We start from the raw sequence: 18,894 nt of genomic DNA on the forward strand, positions 1-18,894 counted from the left end.
TTTTCTCAATAGCTCATCTTCTGACTGATGTCAAAACTCAGAAGGATCTCCAGCCCTACTTGTAATGTCCTCTTGTGTGTCTTGTCTTTGTTCTGGTCTCCATATGTTCATGAGAACATGAAAGATGATTGAGAGGTGCAACACATTTTAGTTTTGAGATGAAACATTCACAACGCATGTAGTCTTCCCCAAAATGTATCTGATAGTGATACTTCTGAAACCATTGAGGTTGTTGTGTGTCACCTGGTAAGGACTGATCCAAAGGCAAATACAAACTATTGAAATATATACTAAATCTCAGATGTCTGTAAGCGTTACAGTTTGGTGCGGTGGGTGGCTCTTATTGATTTATGCACTTAGAGAGAGGGACTGTCGGTCAGTATGTTTGTGTGAAACATGACTACATTAGAGGGACAAAAATGCTTCTGCTGTCGCCTCGAAGGTCTACAGATACACACACACACAGGCCAGCGCTCCCACCCACAGCATGGTACCGCAGGGAGAGGTCAAAGGTTAACTGAAGCAGGGAGTTAGGTCAGAGAGGTTAAACTGGACACTTTAGCACAGCAGTTGTGGGGTCAAGAGGGGAGGGGCGAGGGGAGTCACTGTGTGGTCCAGTTACTGGTTATGCGTGCAACATGTTTCTTGCCTCCTCCTTACACAGAGAACGTGTGCGTGTCAGCTTTGAGTGCGCAAGAGAAGTATGCGTGCGTGCGGCGGCGTGCAGACAAATGTGTGTGTGAAGCAGCTTAATACCTAGCCAGTCGTTGAACTTCTTAACCTCGGAGGGCAGGCCCAGCTCGGTGAAGTCACCCGTGTGCAGCAGCACGTCGCCGTAGGGCATCTGGATGCCGTCTGTGCGCGAGTGTGTGTCTGACACACACACAAACCTGGTGTGTCCTGCTGGCTTGGGATTGTCATAAGGAATGGGGTCCACCCTGCAAAAAGACAGAGACAGTGAGCCCTAAACTGAGATATAACATGTCACATTTACCTCCATTATGATGCAGTCATTCATCACTGATGCTTCTCAGTTCATAGACATTCATTGTTAGTCATTTCCGTCTATGGAGTTCAAGCCTCTGATGTTCAGGACTTGGTTCTTCGTCATTGCCTGTTGAAGTTATTCAAAGTTGAACTATATGCTGTTTTTTTTATTGAAAACAGTAATATAAATAGTCCTGGTAGCCTTTTGGTTAATCGGTATCATTGCCAGGTCCCAGTCCAGAAGAGGATCTGTTTCATAGCATTCCCTCTCTCACCCATGGTGCCTACATTAAAATGTTACAAAACAAACACTGGAAAGATAATGGAAAAGAAGGAACTGTAATCTCAGCAACTCGCTGAACTCAACTCAGGTGTTGAGCAGTCTGTTAAGACTCTTTGTGAGTTGATGCTGTACACCTCTTTTACTGTGTTGAGGTAATCATATCATATCAGTACCATATTATTTATGCTCTTATTGTTAAATCACTTCACACATCCATGTTTAAGTAATGTGGGAATCTAATGGAAACAATCATTTTCAGTGAAAACGGAGACAGAACCACCTGAATATAATGCTGTTTGAATGACTTGTTAACATGTATACTTTATTTCTCTATTCAACCTACATTTGATTAATGACAATATATAACAAAAGCTCAAATGCAGGAACTATGCATAAAGTTTTGGCAGTTTGTGAATATTTTCAGTCCTCAATGTTGCTAATATGTTATGTTGCTTTAAAAATTGAATGAATGTATTTCATGTTATTATAACTTACATCTCAATTCAAAATGTATATAAAAAAGGTACACAACTCAGCAAGCATCCAAAGCACATAAAACAAAAAGACCAAAGTCAGCTGATGTTGCGATTGAGAAAGTGCTTCACGTCTGCCTTTGGTTTTATTTAATAATCTTGAAGATTATTCTCTGAATGAAAGAGCTGCAATTCAAAGAACGAGCCCCTTTTCCTCTTTATTTTAGAAAGATGTACCAGATCCAGAAGCATATTTTTAGGAAAATGTATGCAAATTTCATACCAGCTAGCAGAAGGGGCACAGCTGAAACCGGAACCTTAAAAAAAAGATAATTTGTTGTGCAAAATAAATTACACGGTTCACAGAATAATGCATGCAGCGGAGCAAAAATGCATCTCAAAGAAAAGACGGTTAAAATATGTGTAGTCGGAGCTGGAAAACCACCAGCATTCGGGTTGATTTGTGCACACAAAGAGGGCAATGGTTGTTTTGTGGCATCCGATTGGCTAAAGAGACAGTGAATTAAGGCATGCCGTGTCCTTTCTATCCATTATCTGAAGAAAAACACTTAGGCCCAAGTCTGGCAGGACAAAAAAAGCTTTTTATTCAGCCTTTTTGTTCGATGTAAGCACGTCTGTTAAAAAGGAAGAAAAACCTGTACTTCTCTGACTGAAAGGAAAGAGGGGGGAAAAATCATCTTGTCTGTAATTGAAGTCTACAATGTGCAATCCTCCAGCACTCTGCCACCAGACCATTATTTCATTAGGAGAGATGTCACTCTGTCGAAAACATCAGACACATAATCAACGCTGCAATCTCCAACCTGACAAGCACACACACACACACACCCACAGAGTTAACTCACATGTGGACTCCAACATGGCATGAAAACAGCCGCAGAAAGCAGATGAAATCAAAAGGTTTCAGACTGAGAGGACGTCATTAACAGAGATGGAGAAAATGGGCACCTTGGCACAAAAGAAAATTCTAGTGGGGAGAGAAAGCAAGAAAGTGTCATTTGGGAAGCAATCTTCCTGTTTTTACATTTCTGTAGCATGTTGAGAAGAAGACTAGACAGGGAAGAGGTTTACAGACAGTCTGGCATCTGCTGCTGTTCTGTTTTTCAGTTGAACAGCCATCTGCCTGGCCGTGTTAGTGGTGAACAGGCTGCTCTGTAACGCACCTTTCACTGACGCACACATTTAAAAACAACACCAGGTGACTTCATGATGATTGTGTTGCAGAGCTCCGTTTAAAACCCTCCTGTTGTGTTGAGATCTGGTGTCTGAGGGCCATGGCAAATATTACAGATTTGGGTAATTTATTATCCAGCTATTCAGTTTTGTAACCCATCTGTATATTCTGACTTATAGCCAATGTTTTTTAAATGAATTTGGAAACTGTTTATAGCCAAAAAAAACAACCAGGTGTGAGTGTTTGAGTGTGTGCCTGAAACGTATCTGTGCGTCACCCCTTTGCAGAAGTCATGTAAATCTAACGTTGCCACAAAGCAGTCAGACTCACTGATTTACATACAGTCACCAAAAACAGCAGCTGCATACTTTCAGAGTATTTTTGGCTTTGCAAAACGGGTGCAGGGAAGAAAAGGCTGCTCTAAACTTTAATTCTGAAACGCTAACAGACAACATCAGCACCCTCATTCACATATTACGACTTTTATCACAAACGCTACACTCCTGGATCCAATGTTCTTGTTTTCCCAGAATCTGACTCTTGTCTGATTATGTGTTTTTTCGTCTGTACCCTGCAATCAGTCAGTATTTGAGTCATAACACCTGTTACTCCTTTGAGCCGTCAGCTAGGTAGTTAGACGCTGGAGCATAGCGAGCGTCTCTGTGACCGGAGCAGCCCTGAACTTAATATTAAACGCGCTGGACAAAATGAAAAACTGGCCACAGAGATACCGGTAATGCTATTTACTATTGACTGTGTGCAGTAAATAAGTGTGTGTTCCTCTATACACACAAACACATTAACTCAAGCCAGCAGAGCAGCACATACGCTGCAGTGTAGCTTCTGATTAGATTCGGTGCTCTGTGGTGCCTCCATGTCACGCAGCTTTACAGGATCCGACAGTTCCCGTCATGGAGGAAGGAGGGATGCAGAACCACATGGGATAACAAAACGCACACAAACACACACATATGTATATATACACACACACAAGCATGCATATTAAAACAAAGCCATGAGAAAAACAACCTCCATCTCCTCCCCTTTCCTTTGAGATTTAATCCACCCTGAGAATGTAAGTAAATACCAGCAGCCCCTATCAATTAAGAGCAGGCCTGGGCCAAGAAACCTTCTTGATGCTGCTGCGTTGGACACACGCACACGCACACGCACACACACACACACACACACACACACACACACACACACACACACACACACACAGAGGGCCCCTGTCTTCCCTGTTAACATATGACTGTATAACAATCCAGAGGTTCATTAGTAATGTATACAGGAGTTCAGGAGTTCAGCAGAGCAGCGAAGGCCTCTGATCTATTGTAAACGGAGACAGTGAAAATGAAAAAGTCTGTGCGCCCCGGCAGCAGGTAAAAGAATATTCTCCTGTGACAGACTGAACTGTGTTAGCATGAAGGTTCGTGTTAACATGTCTGAGCCTCGGCGTGACATCAGAGGGAAGACTGCGGAGGGAAAAGAGTGGGGGAGAAACAGAAATGCTAATGCGCTCGAGGAGGGCAGGAGCACACTCTCAAATCCGCCATGACATTGGAGCTGACACAAAACCGAGGTCTGTGGCTGCAGAAATATCTGCTCGATGAAGAAACGTCTGTGATCCCTCGGCAGAGAAACCGAGCGAGTTAACTTCTCCTCACCTACAGCTGCAACATTTATCAGTCTCCATTTTGGGAGAATTATATGATTGCACTTCTGAGACTTCACAAGCGTATTAACTTGAATGCAGTATTTCTTGAGCTAAGAGCAGCCACACAGTTGAGTCTTTATTCTCACTGTCATTCTTTTGTTTTGTTTTGTAATTACAAAATTCACAGTTGACAGATTTCACATTTGCAATTAAAGATTTTCTCTTTTCAAAATAAGTCGGATTGTTTTTTCTGATGTGAAATGGGAGTTAAACACTTGAATGCCTGTGCCTGTTATCCTGTAGATTCCAAACATTTTCCAAAATATCACATTTTAATATCAATGCTAAATGATCTTGATGTGCTTTGCCCTAAACATACTTGCAGTTCAGAAACATAAACAACTAAATCCTGGAAAACTGATTTCAAACCGTTTTGAGTCAAAACAGAGAAAAGCATAAATCAGCGCTGGAGAGACAGAGGAGTACTCTCTGTTGTCTGTAAGAGGATATTCAATTTGGCTGAACACACTTGGCTCTGTGGCCTTTTAGAAAAACACACAAGCAACCGGGGTCAGAGTTCAGCCTGGGCTTGCTTCTTCAAAACGTGACTCTTCACTCGCAGCAGATAAGAAGGTCGCGCTCTGTGTCACTCTCCGACTCGTCTGGCTCTTTAAGGACGCCACATAATCGTTGTGATTGATTACAATACTTCCTCACTGAGAGTTCACGGCGTGAACAGAGCGCTGCTATTGGCTGTGCCGCCAAAAAACTGTCCAGCTAAAGAGCTCTTATCGTACATTTTAGAATTACTACAGTCCAACACCGCTATCAACCATTACAGGAGATCACTTCATGAGTAAATCAAATTTAAAATTAGACTCTCTCCATGATTTCAACTGGGAAATCCTATTCATCTTGTTTTAAAGAAGGGAATGTACAAAAACAGAGACTTGAGGCTGGAGATAAATATGACTTTCCTTTCATACATCATATTAATCAACTCAACGGACTCTTATGGTTAAAACCTGATGAAGTTATAGTGCTGTGTTTGGATAGGGGCCACCCAATATTAAGTTCTAAGAGGAACACTTTCAAGTATCTAAGAGTCATTCAAAAAACAATAAAGGCTGATTCTGATAAATAACTAAATAAAAAATGTAATACTGTAAAGTGAATCCCAAAGGTGTTCAGGACTAGTCAGGTCCACATCGAACTGGAATACAAATATTTCTTTATGATTCTGGTTTTGTTCGGAGGGACGTTATTAAATAATTGGAACAAAAAAACAAACTAAATTTTAAAAAAGTAAATGTCTACTTATGTGCGGACAGGAGTGTGTAGCATATTAAGCTTAGGTTAAATATGCTGCTGCCCTGGAGTTATGCAGCCCCCCCCACCCCCCTGCAGGGTTAACGGGGTCAACGACCTTCGGAGCTGCCCACTTGTCTCGGAAAGAAATACATGTCAATCTCAGCGTGGGTCCCTGAGCACTTTATACCTGCTGCCAGCGGCTCCTCCCTCTCGCTGCCTCCTGTTCCTTCATTGTTAATGGAGTCGTCCCTGCTAATGATTTCTCATCAACAAAGACCCCCCAGTGGGGACCCAGCCACCTAAACACTCTGAAGGTCAAAGGGGAAATGTGGAAATTGACTGCTTATCAACTACAGCCGGCCTGTTCATTCACGACAAACAGGATCAAGACTCGTACGCTCGCTGGCTCAAAAGGTTGCAGAGACAGAGCCCTTCCTGCTCACAGCATGAAGTTCAGTGAAGGATGTTGACACACAACGGAACCAGGCAGAATTTCCATTGGTTATTAAATGCTATATGAAACAGGACCATGGGAGCTTTTGTGAACACAATCACAACGCTGTTTGGTGGAATTACTTTGGAAAAGTTGCTTCCGGTCGCATTATACAAACACTTAATATGAGGTTTTAATTTAACAATTTGTCAAGATATCATTTAGTTGCTAACAGAACCATAAACAACGCTCGATACAAATGTCATTTATCCAATCGCTAAAATGTGACTGTTAGCAGATTTTCTTTTCCTTACAGATTTGTATTTTGCAAATCCCTGCAGCCCTTAATGATTTCCAGGGAGTATAACTAATTGAACTGTGACATAAAATGACCAAAATGTTTAGGTCTGGTCTTTATTCTCTTACAGGGGGAGCTGACAGTAATAATACTCTTAAACAAAACACAGTTTCCATGATCAGAACTAAAAACGGTCCTTTGTATTCACCACCTCCTTGTCGAACTTCACAACAAAGGCACTCGGGGAACATTTGATGCCCGTGTGTCCACCATGCCGCATTAATAGTGAATTTTAAAAGATAAGCACGGCTGAACTGGAGACCAAATAGTCCCGGTTCTTCCACTGAGCTCAGACCGTCTTAATCGTTCTTTCAGGAGAAACATCAAAACACAATGCTCCACATTTCTACAGTCTATAACCTCTGCATCGGTTCCCCTCCCCCTCCTGTAGACTCAGACTCACACACACATTCACACACTCACTCATCCACAGTGCAATACCATTTCTGGGAGAGGAGCAGAGAGCGCGTCTCTCTTATCTTCTGCATTTCAGCTGTCTGCGCTAATTCAATAAACTTCAGAGGAACAAAATGAACACAGAAATAACAGGGGGGGGGGGGGGAGTGGCGATGGGGGGTGCTCAAGGGAGCGGAGAAGGAGGCAAAGGTGGGAGAGAGAAACAAGCAAACAAGAAAACCCAACAGGAAAAAATGGGCAGAAGCACAAACAGAATATAGATGCAGAGCGGTGGAAATTCACAAGGGGGGTGGGTGGGGGGGAGAAATGTGCACACTGTAAAACAAATATTCAAATGAGAATTGATTTTAAAGAATGGTGAATGATGGCCCTTTGCCTTATGGCCCCCACTCTCTCCCCCTCTACATTTGTTCAGGCAGGGAGCGTCCTCCTCATCCCTCCCATAATGGCACACAAAGCCAGCGCTGGAATATCAGCTCCGGAGAAACCTTCCGGCACTGCGCTGGGAAATAAATTGCTTCTGCTAATGTTCCTTTCATTACGGCACAGCCCTTAATTGTGCTGCTGACAATCCGCCTGGCTGCAGGGCTGATGGGAGGAAGGCTGAGGAGACGGCAAAGACGTGGCCCCCGGGGCTGAACACCGACCGGCAGACTGCTGGGAAGATAAACTAGTGGGGTAGTTTGGACGGACTTTTCCGCTGGGTAGCATTTAGTGTTAAATCATTACTGTTTCAGTAAAAATGACTTGAAACAGTGCAACCAAGTCAGCTGACAGACCACGTCCGGTCAGAATAAGAAGTCTTTACAACGAGAACATGTACTTTAACCACTTCTGAGACTTCCTTTGTTTAATGACAGAAAGACGTTTCTGAAAGCATGTTTGTTTACCTGAAAGTAGGATCTACACATAGTCCTTGAGACTGTGTGATGAATGGTTTGAAATCAATAGCCCGTGTGTAAGATCTTCATCGTACTACATCATGTAACTTTCTAGAGCTAGATGCTGCACATAGCGGACAGTAACAAGTCGCTGAACACACCCAAACAAAAAAATGATTCAATGAGTGTAACACCTCGCAATTAAAGCACTAACATTTAGCTTCAAGTAAAACTGAAGATAGGGATCCCAGCCAAGAACAACAACAACAACATAAACACTGTTCTGTCTTCTGTTCCCAGTTATTTTCAACTCTGAGGGTAGGATGCATTGGTCCATTTCTGAGCACCTTACAGAAAAGAAAATAGCATCTAGTGTTCATGCTTAACGCTAGGAGAAATAAAAATGACTGCTGACTGATTACAGGTAAATGCAAACTAAACACATTTAAAACGGCGTGAATGGGGAGCTTGTCACGTTGAGAAGTTGCAGACTCGGGCAGTTTTTCCTCCATTGCATGTCAGGAGCGTGGTGACATCATCCGCCGATCGTACCCCGTGATGCCAGGCTCCGGGGGCTAAGAGGCCAAAATTTCAAAGACATCAAAAGGGCTTCAATCTGAAAAACCGCAGACCTGTCCTATGTCAACTGTCACTTAACCCCCCCACAACCACCACCGTCAACTCCACCATCAGCACCGTCCCGCCGGGCTCCAGCAGCAGGTCAGGGGTGGAGAGGGAACTTAATCAAGGGTTCTCCAGTTACAAAAGGCCCTCCACTCCTGCCGCGGGCTGACAGAAACAAAAGGCCACAATATGGGAATGGCTCTTTGTTGTCCTCAGACCTGAAGCCTGAATGCTGCTCCTCCACAAACTGTTTGATTGGACGAAGTAGAACAATGGATGGCGAAGTGAGGACTAAACATGAGGCTGCACTGTTAATCAGAAACTCTCCCCTTTGATTAATAACCAAACATTTCCTGGCCACAGAGGCATGTTTCATTCTCCAAAGAGTCCTATTGGGCTACATCAATAGTCTGAAAAGACTCATTCAGGCTGACTATGTTTTCATGTTAGCCCCTTTTTGTTTGGGAAAGGGGAAGGGGTTATCTCGTTTTAGGATGGGCTTGACTTAAGCATCTCAACTTTATATTCAGTCCAATGTTTGCTTTGTTGATGCAGTAGAAAAGCTCTTCTCTCTCTCATCCACATCGCAGGTTCTGGCACTGAAGCAGAAAGAGGACATTGAGTGGTCTAAAAAGACGACTGCCTTTCTGATTCAACGAAATAAATGGTCTAGAAGAACAAGTGTTTCCATTTTAAATGACCAATCAGAACCACGAGACCGAAATAGTCTTCACACAAAGCATCGGGTGAAAATCTGAGCACAAGCACTGAAGAAAAAAGGACACCAGACGTACGTTTAGAGAACCAAACCCTCAACATGTTTTAGTTACTATAAGTAAATTGTCATCTGGACACACAATTTACCAGACGACCAAAACAACCAAAATCAGACCCTGGAAGGAGTTTGCCTTCAGGTTGTAGCTATGCCATAAACTAAAAAAAGAATCACATAATTGTAACAATTACACTCTGAAAACCTTTTGAATAGAAAACACTGCAAACCAAAAGTAAAAACAAATGTTTGTTCTCAATACATCTCTCCAGACCGAGGCGAATAAGAAAAAAATTGATAGGAAGCAAATGGTTTGAAAATGGAGAAATCAATTGCATTCCCTCCAAAAAAGTTAACTACAAAATATGAAGCTTGTTTTAAATTGCACAACATAAAGTTATGAAATGTGTGCTTTTTCTGTTTGAAGTCCGATTTTTCCACAATTAAATTGCCAATTATCCAAATATGTTCAACGTCAAAGTGTCCCCAGCTGCCGACACAAACAAAGGTCTAACTTGTTACTCAACAACATGGTCGCTTCTTGGATAGTCCATTTTGTGTTGTGAAGCCAAGGTTACCAACACAAATCTGGAAATGTCCTTTAATTTGAATCCGAGTAACTCCTTGGGCTTTATCCATCATTTGATACAACATACTGATCCTCTTCCCTCTTTAAAATAGACAAACACATCAATGGAGAATGTGTTTTATTATTGTGTGCAGATAAAACAGCATCAGCTGGATGATCCTCTCACTGTGCTGAAACCCATCGTATAAAATCATCATTTCTAAACAGTTTCCCCAACCACATTTACAGCTCTCTTCCACTTTACAGAGAGTAAGAGGCATACAAATTCCCAAAGATTTCATTAATAAATCTAGGACGGTGTTAAAACGGATGTGTGAAGGCTGTGTTCTTTCGGTGCTGTTTTCTCCCCAGCTTGTCAGAATATCCACGTGTATGGATGCAGGCGGCGGCGTCATTAAATGATTCATACTTACGAGTTCCTCAATTATTCAGAAGGCGGTAATAATTAACAAGGCATCTGGAGGAGAAGGCGTTTGTTAAATGGGATTTCTTTCCCCCAACATTTGTGAGAAGGTTAAAAGATTTTTTTATTCCCCAAGATAAAAATGAACGCATCGAGCTCAGGTGTCTGGTGGGAATGATTTTTTTATAGAGAGCAACTAACTGCCCTAAAAAAAGCTTTGCTGTGTGTTTTTAAATCAGGATCACTGTTGAATGCAACTTTACCGTTAAATCCCAATGGTGAAAAAACTAGTGAGTTAAACGGCCTGATAATGAATATAGGTAAAAATGTTTCTACTTTATGCAACCGTTTTGTCCTTTTATATCATGCCGGAAAATGATTGTATTTTTTCAAAGTAAGGCGTTATATATATGAGGTGGGAGGTGTTGCTACCTAGCTGTGGCATTGTATGAGCACCGGTATTTAAAAAGAAATGTATTCTTTTAACACAGTGTTGACAAAACTTGGTTGTTGGGCAAAGACCGAACACAGCCAAAGGCAAAATCACATCGACCTTCAAACAAAGAAAAATAAATGCCAAGTATAATAAGTAACATATCACTTTATTTACAAAATAACTGAGTGATGAGACTGCTTTTTTATAACCTCGTATCTCCAATCGCTGACCCTGGCTTGCTTCACTAGCGCAGTTTTGTTGTCCTGCATCGTGCGCATGTCCGCTGGGATTCAATAAATGAACACTCTTAAGGTGTTAATGGTATATGCCTTTAAATCATCGAGAGAAATGCCGATACGTCTGCAATCAAGATCAAGCACAAAACAGCATCCCTGCACCGTCTAATATTGTGCACACGATGAGCCCCATCTTGCTCAGGGTTCTGATCACTTTCCTTCCTGCCCTTTGTCGAGTAGCCATTTTATTCTGTTTAGGAATCATTGTTCATTGAACGTCTTTCAGTTTGAAGTTCCCACTTTGGCCCGTAAGATTCAGTTTAGGTGGGAAAAAAAAAAAATCACAGTCATTTATAATGAAAATGTTTATACGTTAGAGACCAACCAGGATTTAATTCTCAGGGGAAATTCTTAGAAATCATCCTAACCTCTTTTCTTTGAGAATACGGCCCAGGAAATGAAATGTCAAGAGGAATTAAGTTCAACTGTGTGAATCAAAATATTGTAGATATCATTTTCTGCTAAGCTTTGACTGGAGGCCAATCACAGGACACATGTCAAGACATATTTAGTCCTTAAACTTAAGACTTTATTAGCCTCTAAAATACTAAAAGATTCTCCTTTTAGTCCTACTCTTTGTCCGTTTGTCTGTCTGCGTCCCGTGCCTTCCCCGCAGTCTGGCCCAGATCCTGCTCAAATTGGATTTGAAGCCATTAGTGTTCCAACTCGAAGCATATGTTCCAAGTTGCTGAGCATTTCATTTCACGAGACGGCGATGAGAGGGAGAAAGAAAAAAAAAACACAGACGGCGCAGAAAAATAAACCAGACACAAACAGGGCTGGACTGAGTCTGACGCTCAGTGACAGACAGAGAGAGACGTCCCATGCTCTGAAGAAAGCTCACTTTGACTAGGGGGGTCAGGTTCTTGAACATTAGTCTGCAACTGTGTGTGTGTGTGTGTGTGTGTGTGTGTGTGTGTGTGTGTGTGTGTGTGTGTGTGTGTGTGTGTGTGTGTGTGTGTGTGTGTGTGTAAGCGCTCCACATGCATGTTTTCATATGCAGTTCAGAGAGCAGTACCTTTCACACCACATAAAAGACGCTGCTGTACTCCATCACATCTAAATATTCTGTCTGGTGGGGGGGCATCAGAGCAGGGGTTGTATTTCAAATGGCAGGCAACCCCCTTGCCTTTTTCCCCCCTCCCTCTCTTCGCTGACAGAGAAGCAACAACTTTATGTATGTCCAAATACTGTGAATGCAGTGAACAGGAACCCCTAAGCAAGTGGGATCATTATCTCTCAGAATCTAAACAAGCCTTTACTTTCCCAGAACAGAGCGCGTATTCTATAAGCACTTAAACATCGGGGGGATGGGCTTATAGTCGTGCGCATGTGTGTGTGTGTGTGTGTGTGTGTGATCCGGGGTTCCCAGTCTGAGTTTAAGAATGGCAGGGTAAAACACTGCAGGCTCTGTGGAAGCCAGGAAACAGCCTAATGTATTTATCCAAACACATATCTGCTGAGAGGCCCCAAGGCTTCAACACATCCCCTTCCTACAGGGGCTTCACTTTCAAAAACCACTGCAGCGAAAATGGAAAAAAAAACAGCGGGGGTGCACAAAAAAATGATTGTAGTGATTATTAGGATAAACCTTGTGATTATTTATTCCGAGTTTCAGGAATTTTAACTGCATTTCTGCACCTCAAACACACAGTCACTGTGTCATTTTCCTTCGCAGTATTTTTCAGACCAGCTGAGAAAATATTGTTCTCATTTCGGCTGCAAGAGTCTTTATACAAAAAAATGTTCCAACAGTATACAGCGACTTTTATATCTAACAATACCATCTACAATATGTTCCTCGTTGACGTCATCTCGAATAAAACTCAACTGTGTCTGGATGATAAAACACTTTTAGAAACATTAAGTTGGTATCTAAAATCTTTTTGCACTTTGCTGGTTTCTTCTTTTTTATGCTATAGAAGAAGTCAAGGAACTAGTAGAACATTCACACTAATAGGCTGAGAGGAACCACAGCGAGACTTGATGTTGAACTGAAACAAAAACTGTCAATCAAATGAACATCATATAATTATAAATCCAAAAATAAGAAGTGAAATTAAGTCATGGAAAAAACATTGCAGAGGTAATCCTATTGTGATTTAGAGCTGGGAAATATTGTTTGTAATATCTATTTGTCTTAATAAAATAAGGGAGCCTATAAAAACTGCTTTTTGTTCTGGTGAATCCTGTGCTGTCTGCCATGTGCTAACCTTCTTTTATATCGAAGCATTAAGCCTGATTTATTTCTGTCTTCTTCAACTATTAAAATGGACTGACGCAACACAAACTGAGAGGTGACCTCGTCTCCCTTTCCAAAATCAAGGCTCAGACGCTCGCTGTGCTGGCAGCCGAGCTCACAGCTGAGGAATCCCAAAACAACAGAGTGGCACAATGATGTGAACACTGCCAACAGAGAGAGGAAGGTAAGAGTGCCATTCATCGGTTTACTGGTCCATAATTTGACTATCCTCCCAAAAGCAATCCTGTTTACATGAACATGATTTATCAAACAGAATTGTGAGAGTCTTTGAGGTAAACAAAAAACTTGTTTTCCAGATGTTCCAGAAAAAGTTTGCACTGATCTTAAACTGCTGCCCAAGTCTCTTCTAGCTTTAATTTAAGATGACACTTTCTTTCCCACCTCAACATAACACAACAATCTGAGAACACATGCAACCTGAATGCTTTCCAGGAGGAAGGACTGACCGACTGCCTCCTATCGGATGGCTGTTAAATAATTCTGCTTACTCTGATCAGAGATTGCCATTAATATAGTAAAATTAATCCATAATCAGGTGCAAACATATCATTTTGCAAACTACTAATGTTTTCCGGAACAACAGCAGGATGTCTAGAGCAAATAATAGAAGGCAAATGGTTGTTTAACAGTGATTTATACATTTGTGTTTTTTAACCAGACTTGACAACCTGGTTTTTTACATAAAGTTAAAGAACAATGAAGACAAACTTTGATAAATGGTGTTTATCTATTACAAGGTAACAATATGTCAGGCTCATATATTTACATAACTGTTAAATCTGTCAGTTATGTAATTAGTGGATGGTGTTATTATGGGATTTACTTTCTCAGGTTATTGCATGTAAACTGTTTGACATTCCAAAGCTTAAAATTAACGTCAAGTTGTTTTGAGGAGTTAAAACCTACCAACACAGTTTCATATTAAACGTATTCATTATTCCTTAATGTGGCACCTGTAATTTACAAAATGATATTAAAAAAAGAGATATAAAAAAAAAGGAATGTCAGCTTCACCCCGAAAACAAAAGCGCCAAAAAAGCCTTAAATCAAACCCAAACTATTTATAACCATGAGAGTGAAAACAGCAGACAGGCAGCAGTCTGGTGCTCTCTCTTTCAGTCACTTCCTGTCCCTGCTGCACCTTCACTTTTTACACAACGACACGCTCAGAGAACCTACAATATCTCAAACTCACACCGTGCATGCAACCACAACACTTAAACATATTTTACAAAAGCTCCAAACTGCTGTGAATCAGAGACAAAGCAAGCAAACAAGCAGCTGTGCATTAATATCCGTCCACAGATAAAACACACAGTGCTCAGTTGAGTGTGAGTGTGTGTATGTGTGTGTGGTGAGGGTCACAGCACTCTGACCCACTAATGAGCAGCAGAGCATAACAACATCAGACAAGAGCCACGCTAAGTAACTGGTCTGATAAATAAATAAAAAGAGCGCCCTAATGCGGACAAAGCCCTCATGCACCACAGTGACAACATGGCACAAATGATAACAGTCTCACAGGGAGCCGCAGCGAACCGTCCTCAACGACGACAGAAATCTTTAACTCAAATCTGAGTGTGAACCATGAGGAGCATTAAGACTTCAGCGTGCGATTGTTTTTAAAAGTGACACCTAGCTTTCAAACAATACATTTCACCTGCCCCACTAACTTTTCAACCAGTAATATCCAATTTCCTCAAACGTTACACAGTACAGTTTGCTGTCTCTTCCCGTTTTCAAAGTGTGTCCTCGATGGCCACCGTACGCTCTGAGCTTGAGCCAATTAAATCAAAGAATAAACAAAGACTCTGCATCAAACATGCTCCTGATTGGCTTCCTGTTGCAACTCAAAATCTCCAATTGTCTGCCTTTTTTGTTTCCACAGTCTTTATCACTACATCTTGTAAATTGTGTTTAAAATGTCATACAAACTCAGCATAACCACCAAAACAGGAAATGTGAAAGACCTGTAAATATGTATGTTTGAAAGACACAGGTCTTACATTGCAGGATGATATATTTAAAGTATATATGAATTTATTTTAAAGATATTCACATATCTTATTTTATTCTGCATTTCAGGTGTTCCAGTGTGTGTGTGTGTGTGTGTGTGTGTGTGTGTGTGTGTGTGTGTGTGTGTGTGTGTGTGTGTGAGCGTGTGTGTGACACTTACATGTGGACATGTGGAGGTTGGAAGCGGCTCTGGTTGATGTTGTAGTGTGTGAAGGCCTGTGTCGGGTTGGAGCTGTACTCGTCCACCGTGATGGTCACTTTGCCATGAGCCATCCTTCCGCCGTTTGGACATGAGACGCCGTTCGTTCACCGGGATTCAGCAGTGAGCCGTGCAGCAGTCATCCTTCAGGGCAGCTCAAGAAGCTCAGGAAGTCTCCCAGTAGCAGCGACCCAGCCGACCGACTCGACCACGACACACTGCAGTCTGCACTGACAGGAGCAAAGAGACACACACACGGATCAGCTGCTTTAAACTCAATCACCTACAAACATGCGCCCACATCTGAATGGCAGGTATTTTACATAAGTAAAAACTGAAAACCAATAGGATTTGAATTATACATTTGTTTTACTGTTCAAAAAATGAGAAAGTAAAAACAGGTGTATAAACAGAGCACACATCAAGTGAGGAGGGGATCTGTGTCTAAATATGACCACAATGAATACTCCCTGATGCACCTACAGTGTCTTGTTTGGTTTCAGAGAGCCCAAACGGAAATAGTTTTTTCACTTTTAGATTTTCTTAAAAAAAACATAATTCCTAAAACTGCTTATCAAACCATTCTCCACATCCAAATTACAAGAAACGCAGCGAGGCAACTCAAATGTAAAACTTAGATTTATTCTGACTTTCCAAATTATTTTAATTTAAATTATTTCAAACACAGAACACTGGACTGTTAAGACATGAATTTACAATCTGGAAGGCAGGTTTTTTTATTACTGCTCTGCTGCTCATAAGCAAGCTGGTTTTAATGCAAAATAATATATTCACATGTAAAAATCACTGCAGGCATGGCCTCTAAGGTTTTAGCCTGAAATTAAACCAAGCAAAACCAGGCTTCAAGTATAAATCTCTGCTGGTGATCAAATTTTGTGCAAAGACTTCAATAAAACAAGAGATTGTTCACAATGCATGAACAAAACCCCAAAACATGCAAAAATAGATTTCTGCTTTTTTTCCCCCAGGCCTGATGCTTCAATTCTGAGGTAACTACAGTCAACCAGTCAGCTAAACTGCTCTAGTGTCTGCTTAACCGTACAATAAAGCACACTTTCACACCTTAAATTATTTAAGGAAAAGCAGCTAAAAAAAACAAGTGGTGTGTTTGCATGTCCAGAGCTCACTCACCAGGCTTCGCTGTGTGTCTCCTGCAACCCTGAGCTTCCCTCCTGCCTGACCTCCCTGACTGACAGTAAAGTGGCCACTGTGGGCTTGACAAGCTTTTTATACCAGACCTCGCGATGCAGCGAAAGAGGGAAAAAAATTGCCCTCAATTCAAAAACGTATTTTTTTTTAGAGATAATGAGCATCTCCGCAGTTCATTTGATGGTTAAATCCTCTGATGCAGTGTCGAGTAAAACTAATAAAAAGACTGTGACCTCCAGTTGTTGAATATAATAACGCAGTCAAACCCTACATTTAAATACATAAAAAATCACATTTTCACGAAAGCACTGATTTATGTTTTCTGGGTCAGCTGGACTTTCTCTGATATGTACTATGAATTTAAGTCCCAAATATCTATGCCAGCCTAGAACACAAAGGCGGCTGACCTCAAATCTTGCAAATAAAAAATCTGTACATTGCAAAGCTAAAATGACACTTCCATTCCATTTTATCGTTGCTGCTGCATAAGGAACTGATCTCTGCTGATCCTCTTTGGCCTTCAAGAATCACTTCAATTAAAAGCTGCCCTGTCAGATGCCTTGCACACACTTCACCTCAGTAGTCATTTCTACCGATGCAAAATACAAGTACTACTGTTTCTTAGGAAATGTGCTCTTTTTTTGCAAGTGCAGCAGCATTGCTTCACGGTCTCCACGCCGTGTGTGTGTGTGTGTGTGTGTGTGTGTGTGTGTGTGTGTGTGTGTGTGTGTGTGTGTGTTAAACTCGCATGTCTGTCTCTACCTTGTGGCTACAGTAGCAGCAACTAGCTCCGTAGCTTAGCCTGCTAAACCTGCCCTGGCAGTGGATATTTTTTATTATGCAGACTGTAGCTTCGCACTGAGCTGCTTTGCGATAACGGCGTTGCACACACACATTGTCAATTTGTCAGTCCTCTCTTTGAACATACAGAACCCCCCCCCTTCCCCTCAATGCACAGCATATAGCTAACTTCACCAGTAGAAATCACTCCGGGAAGCAGAGAGAGGGTAAAAGGCGAATAAATTGACCCTATCTGATACCATACATATACACAACGTGTACTATGCGCCTCTTGCAGAAACGCACACAAAAAGAAAGGAGGTCCGTACAATCCTGAACTCTGCTCCCGGGATAATAAAAGCACCCAAAGGTGGTCAGTGTCACAGCACCGCCGCGCTAACCTCTTGCTCGTCCTCGTAAATGACAAGCCACCTTTTAACCGACGGCTTTGTGTCAGGAATTTATTTTTTTCTCCCAGTCTCCCTCTCTCCCCCTTTTCCCTCCCTCTTCGGTTTTCAAAGCAAAGCGGAAAGGTTGCTCTACCTTCGTGTGGGTTTTGTGCGGTTTTTATCTGGCCGGAGAAAGAGTGTCGGGTCGGGGTCGCCCTCTACGCGGCGGCGGCGGAGGGACGCGGGTCCATGCGGCAGCGGCGGGAGAGCGGGGAGGCTGTGAGCGGCCGTCCGGGGGTTGCAGCAGTCTGGGCGGATAGGGCAGAACCTTCGACCCGGCGGGACCTCGGCTGGCTCCTGTGGAAAGAAACCAGACAAGAGAGAGAAGGGGAGAGAGGAGGAGAGACACTGACAGACAGAAGGAGAGAGAGAGCAGTGTGACGGAGGGGGAGTGCAGTGAGTCGGAGCTGCCACTGGGGTCAGAGAGCATAGAGAGCAGGAGCGAGCACAACCCCCCGCCACCTCCCGTGCGCGCGCCCTACCAGGCGGGCACACGCGCGGCGAGGCACGAGAGCGAGGGGGGCGGAGGAAGAGAGCGCTCGCGCACTCCCGCTCTGTCTCCGTGCTGCATTCACTTGCCGTCGGAAATTACTTCAGTAAACTGAGATGCGCTTCGCACACAGCAGTGCAATACAGACTCTGGGTCAATAAAGCCAAAATGCTTATGAATTCATATTTACATGTTTTAAATAGTATAATTACATATAAAGGCTTTACGAAGCAGAGTGGTAATCTAATATTCAGAAGGTTTCTGGTTCTCCAGAGAATATAAAAGTGTTCTTAAGCAAGACACTGAAAGCCTTGACACACCTGGTGGCAGCCTCTCCGTATGAATGAGGATTCTTAAACTATTACTACTCATTTTGGTTTATAATTGGTTATTTACCGTATTTTGAAGG

The 18,894-nt window shown here is 42.3% G+C and overlaps 1 protein-coding gene across 2 annotated transcripts in view; it reads right to left on the reverse strand.

Moving 5' to 3' along the window:
- The window catches only part of mpped2a (metallophosphoesterase domain containing 2a), a 52,146-nt gene extending 33,685 nt beyond the window's left edge, over window positions 1-18,461 (reverse strand). The window contains exons 1-3 of one of the 2 annotated variants that reach the window (XM_063882171.1): window positions 18,090-18,461; window positions 15,558-15,821; window positions 757-938 (exon numbers count right to left, since the gene is read on the reverse strand). In XM_063882171.1, coding sequence (XP_063738241.1) covers window positions 757-938; window positions 15,558-15,670 — 295 coding nt within the window. In that variant the 5' untranslated portion in view covers window positions 15,671-15,821; window positions 18,090-18,461. Of the gene's footprint in view, window positions 1-756; window positions 939-15,557; window positions 15,827-18,089 lie in introns of both variants that reach the window. The other variant, XM_063882170.1, reaches the window with a different exon arrangement.
- Between the last annotated feature and the right edge of the window lie 433 nt (window positions 18,462-18,894).

The sequence above is a fragment of the Eleginops maclovinus genome, chromosome 4 (genome assembly GCF_036324505.1).
Source record: "Eleginops maclovinus isolate JMC-PN-2008 ecotype Puerto Natales chromosome 4, JC_Emac_rtc_rv5, whole genome shotgun sequence".
Classification (NCBI taxonomy): domain Eukaryota; kingdom Metazoa; phylum Chordata; class Actinopteri; order Perciformes; family Eleginopidae; genus Eleginops; species Eleginops maclovinus.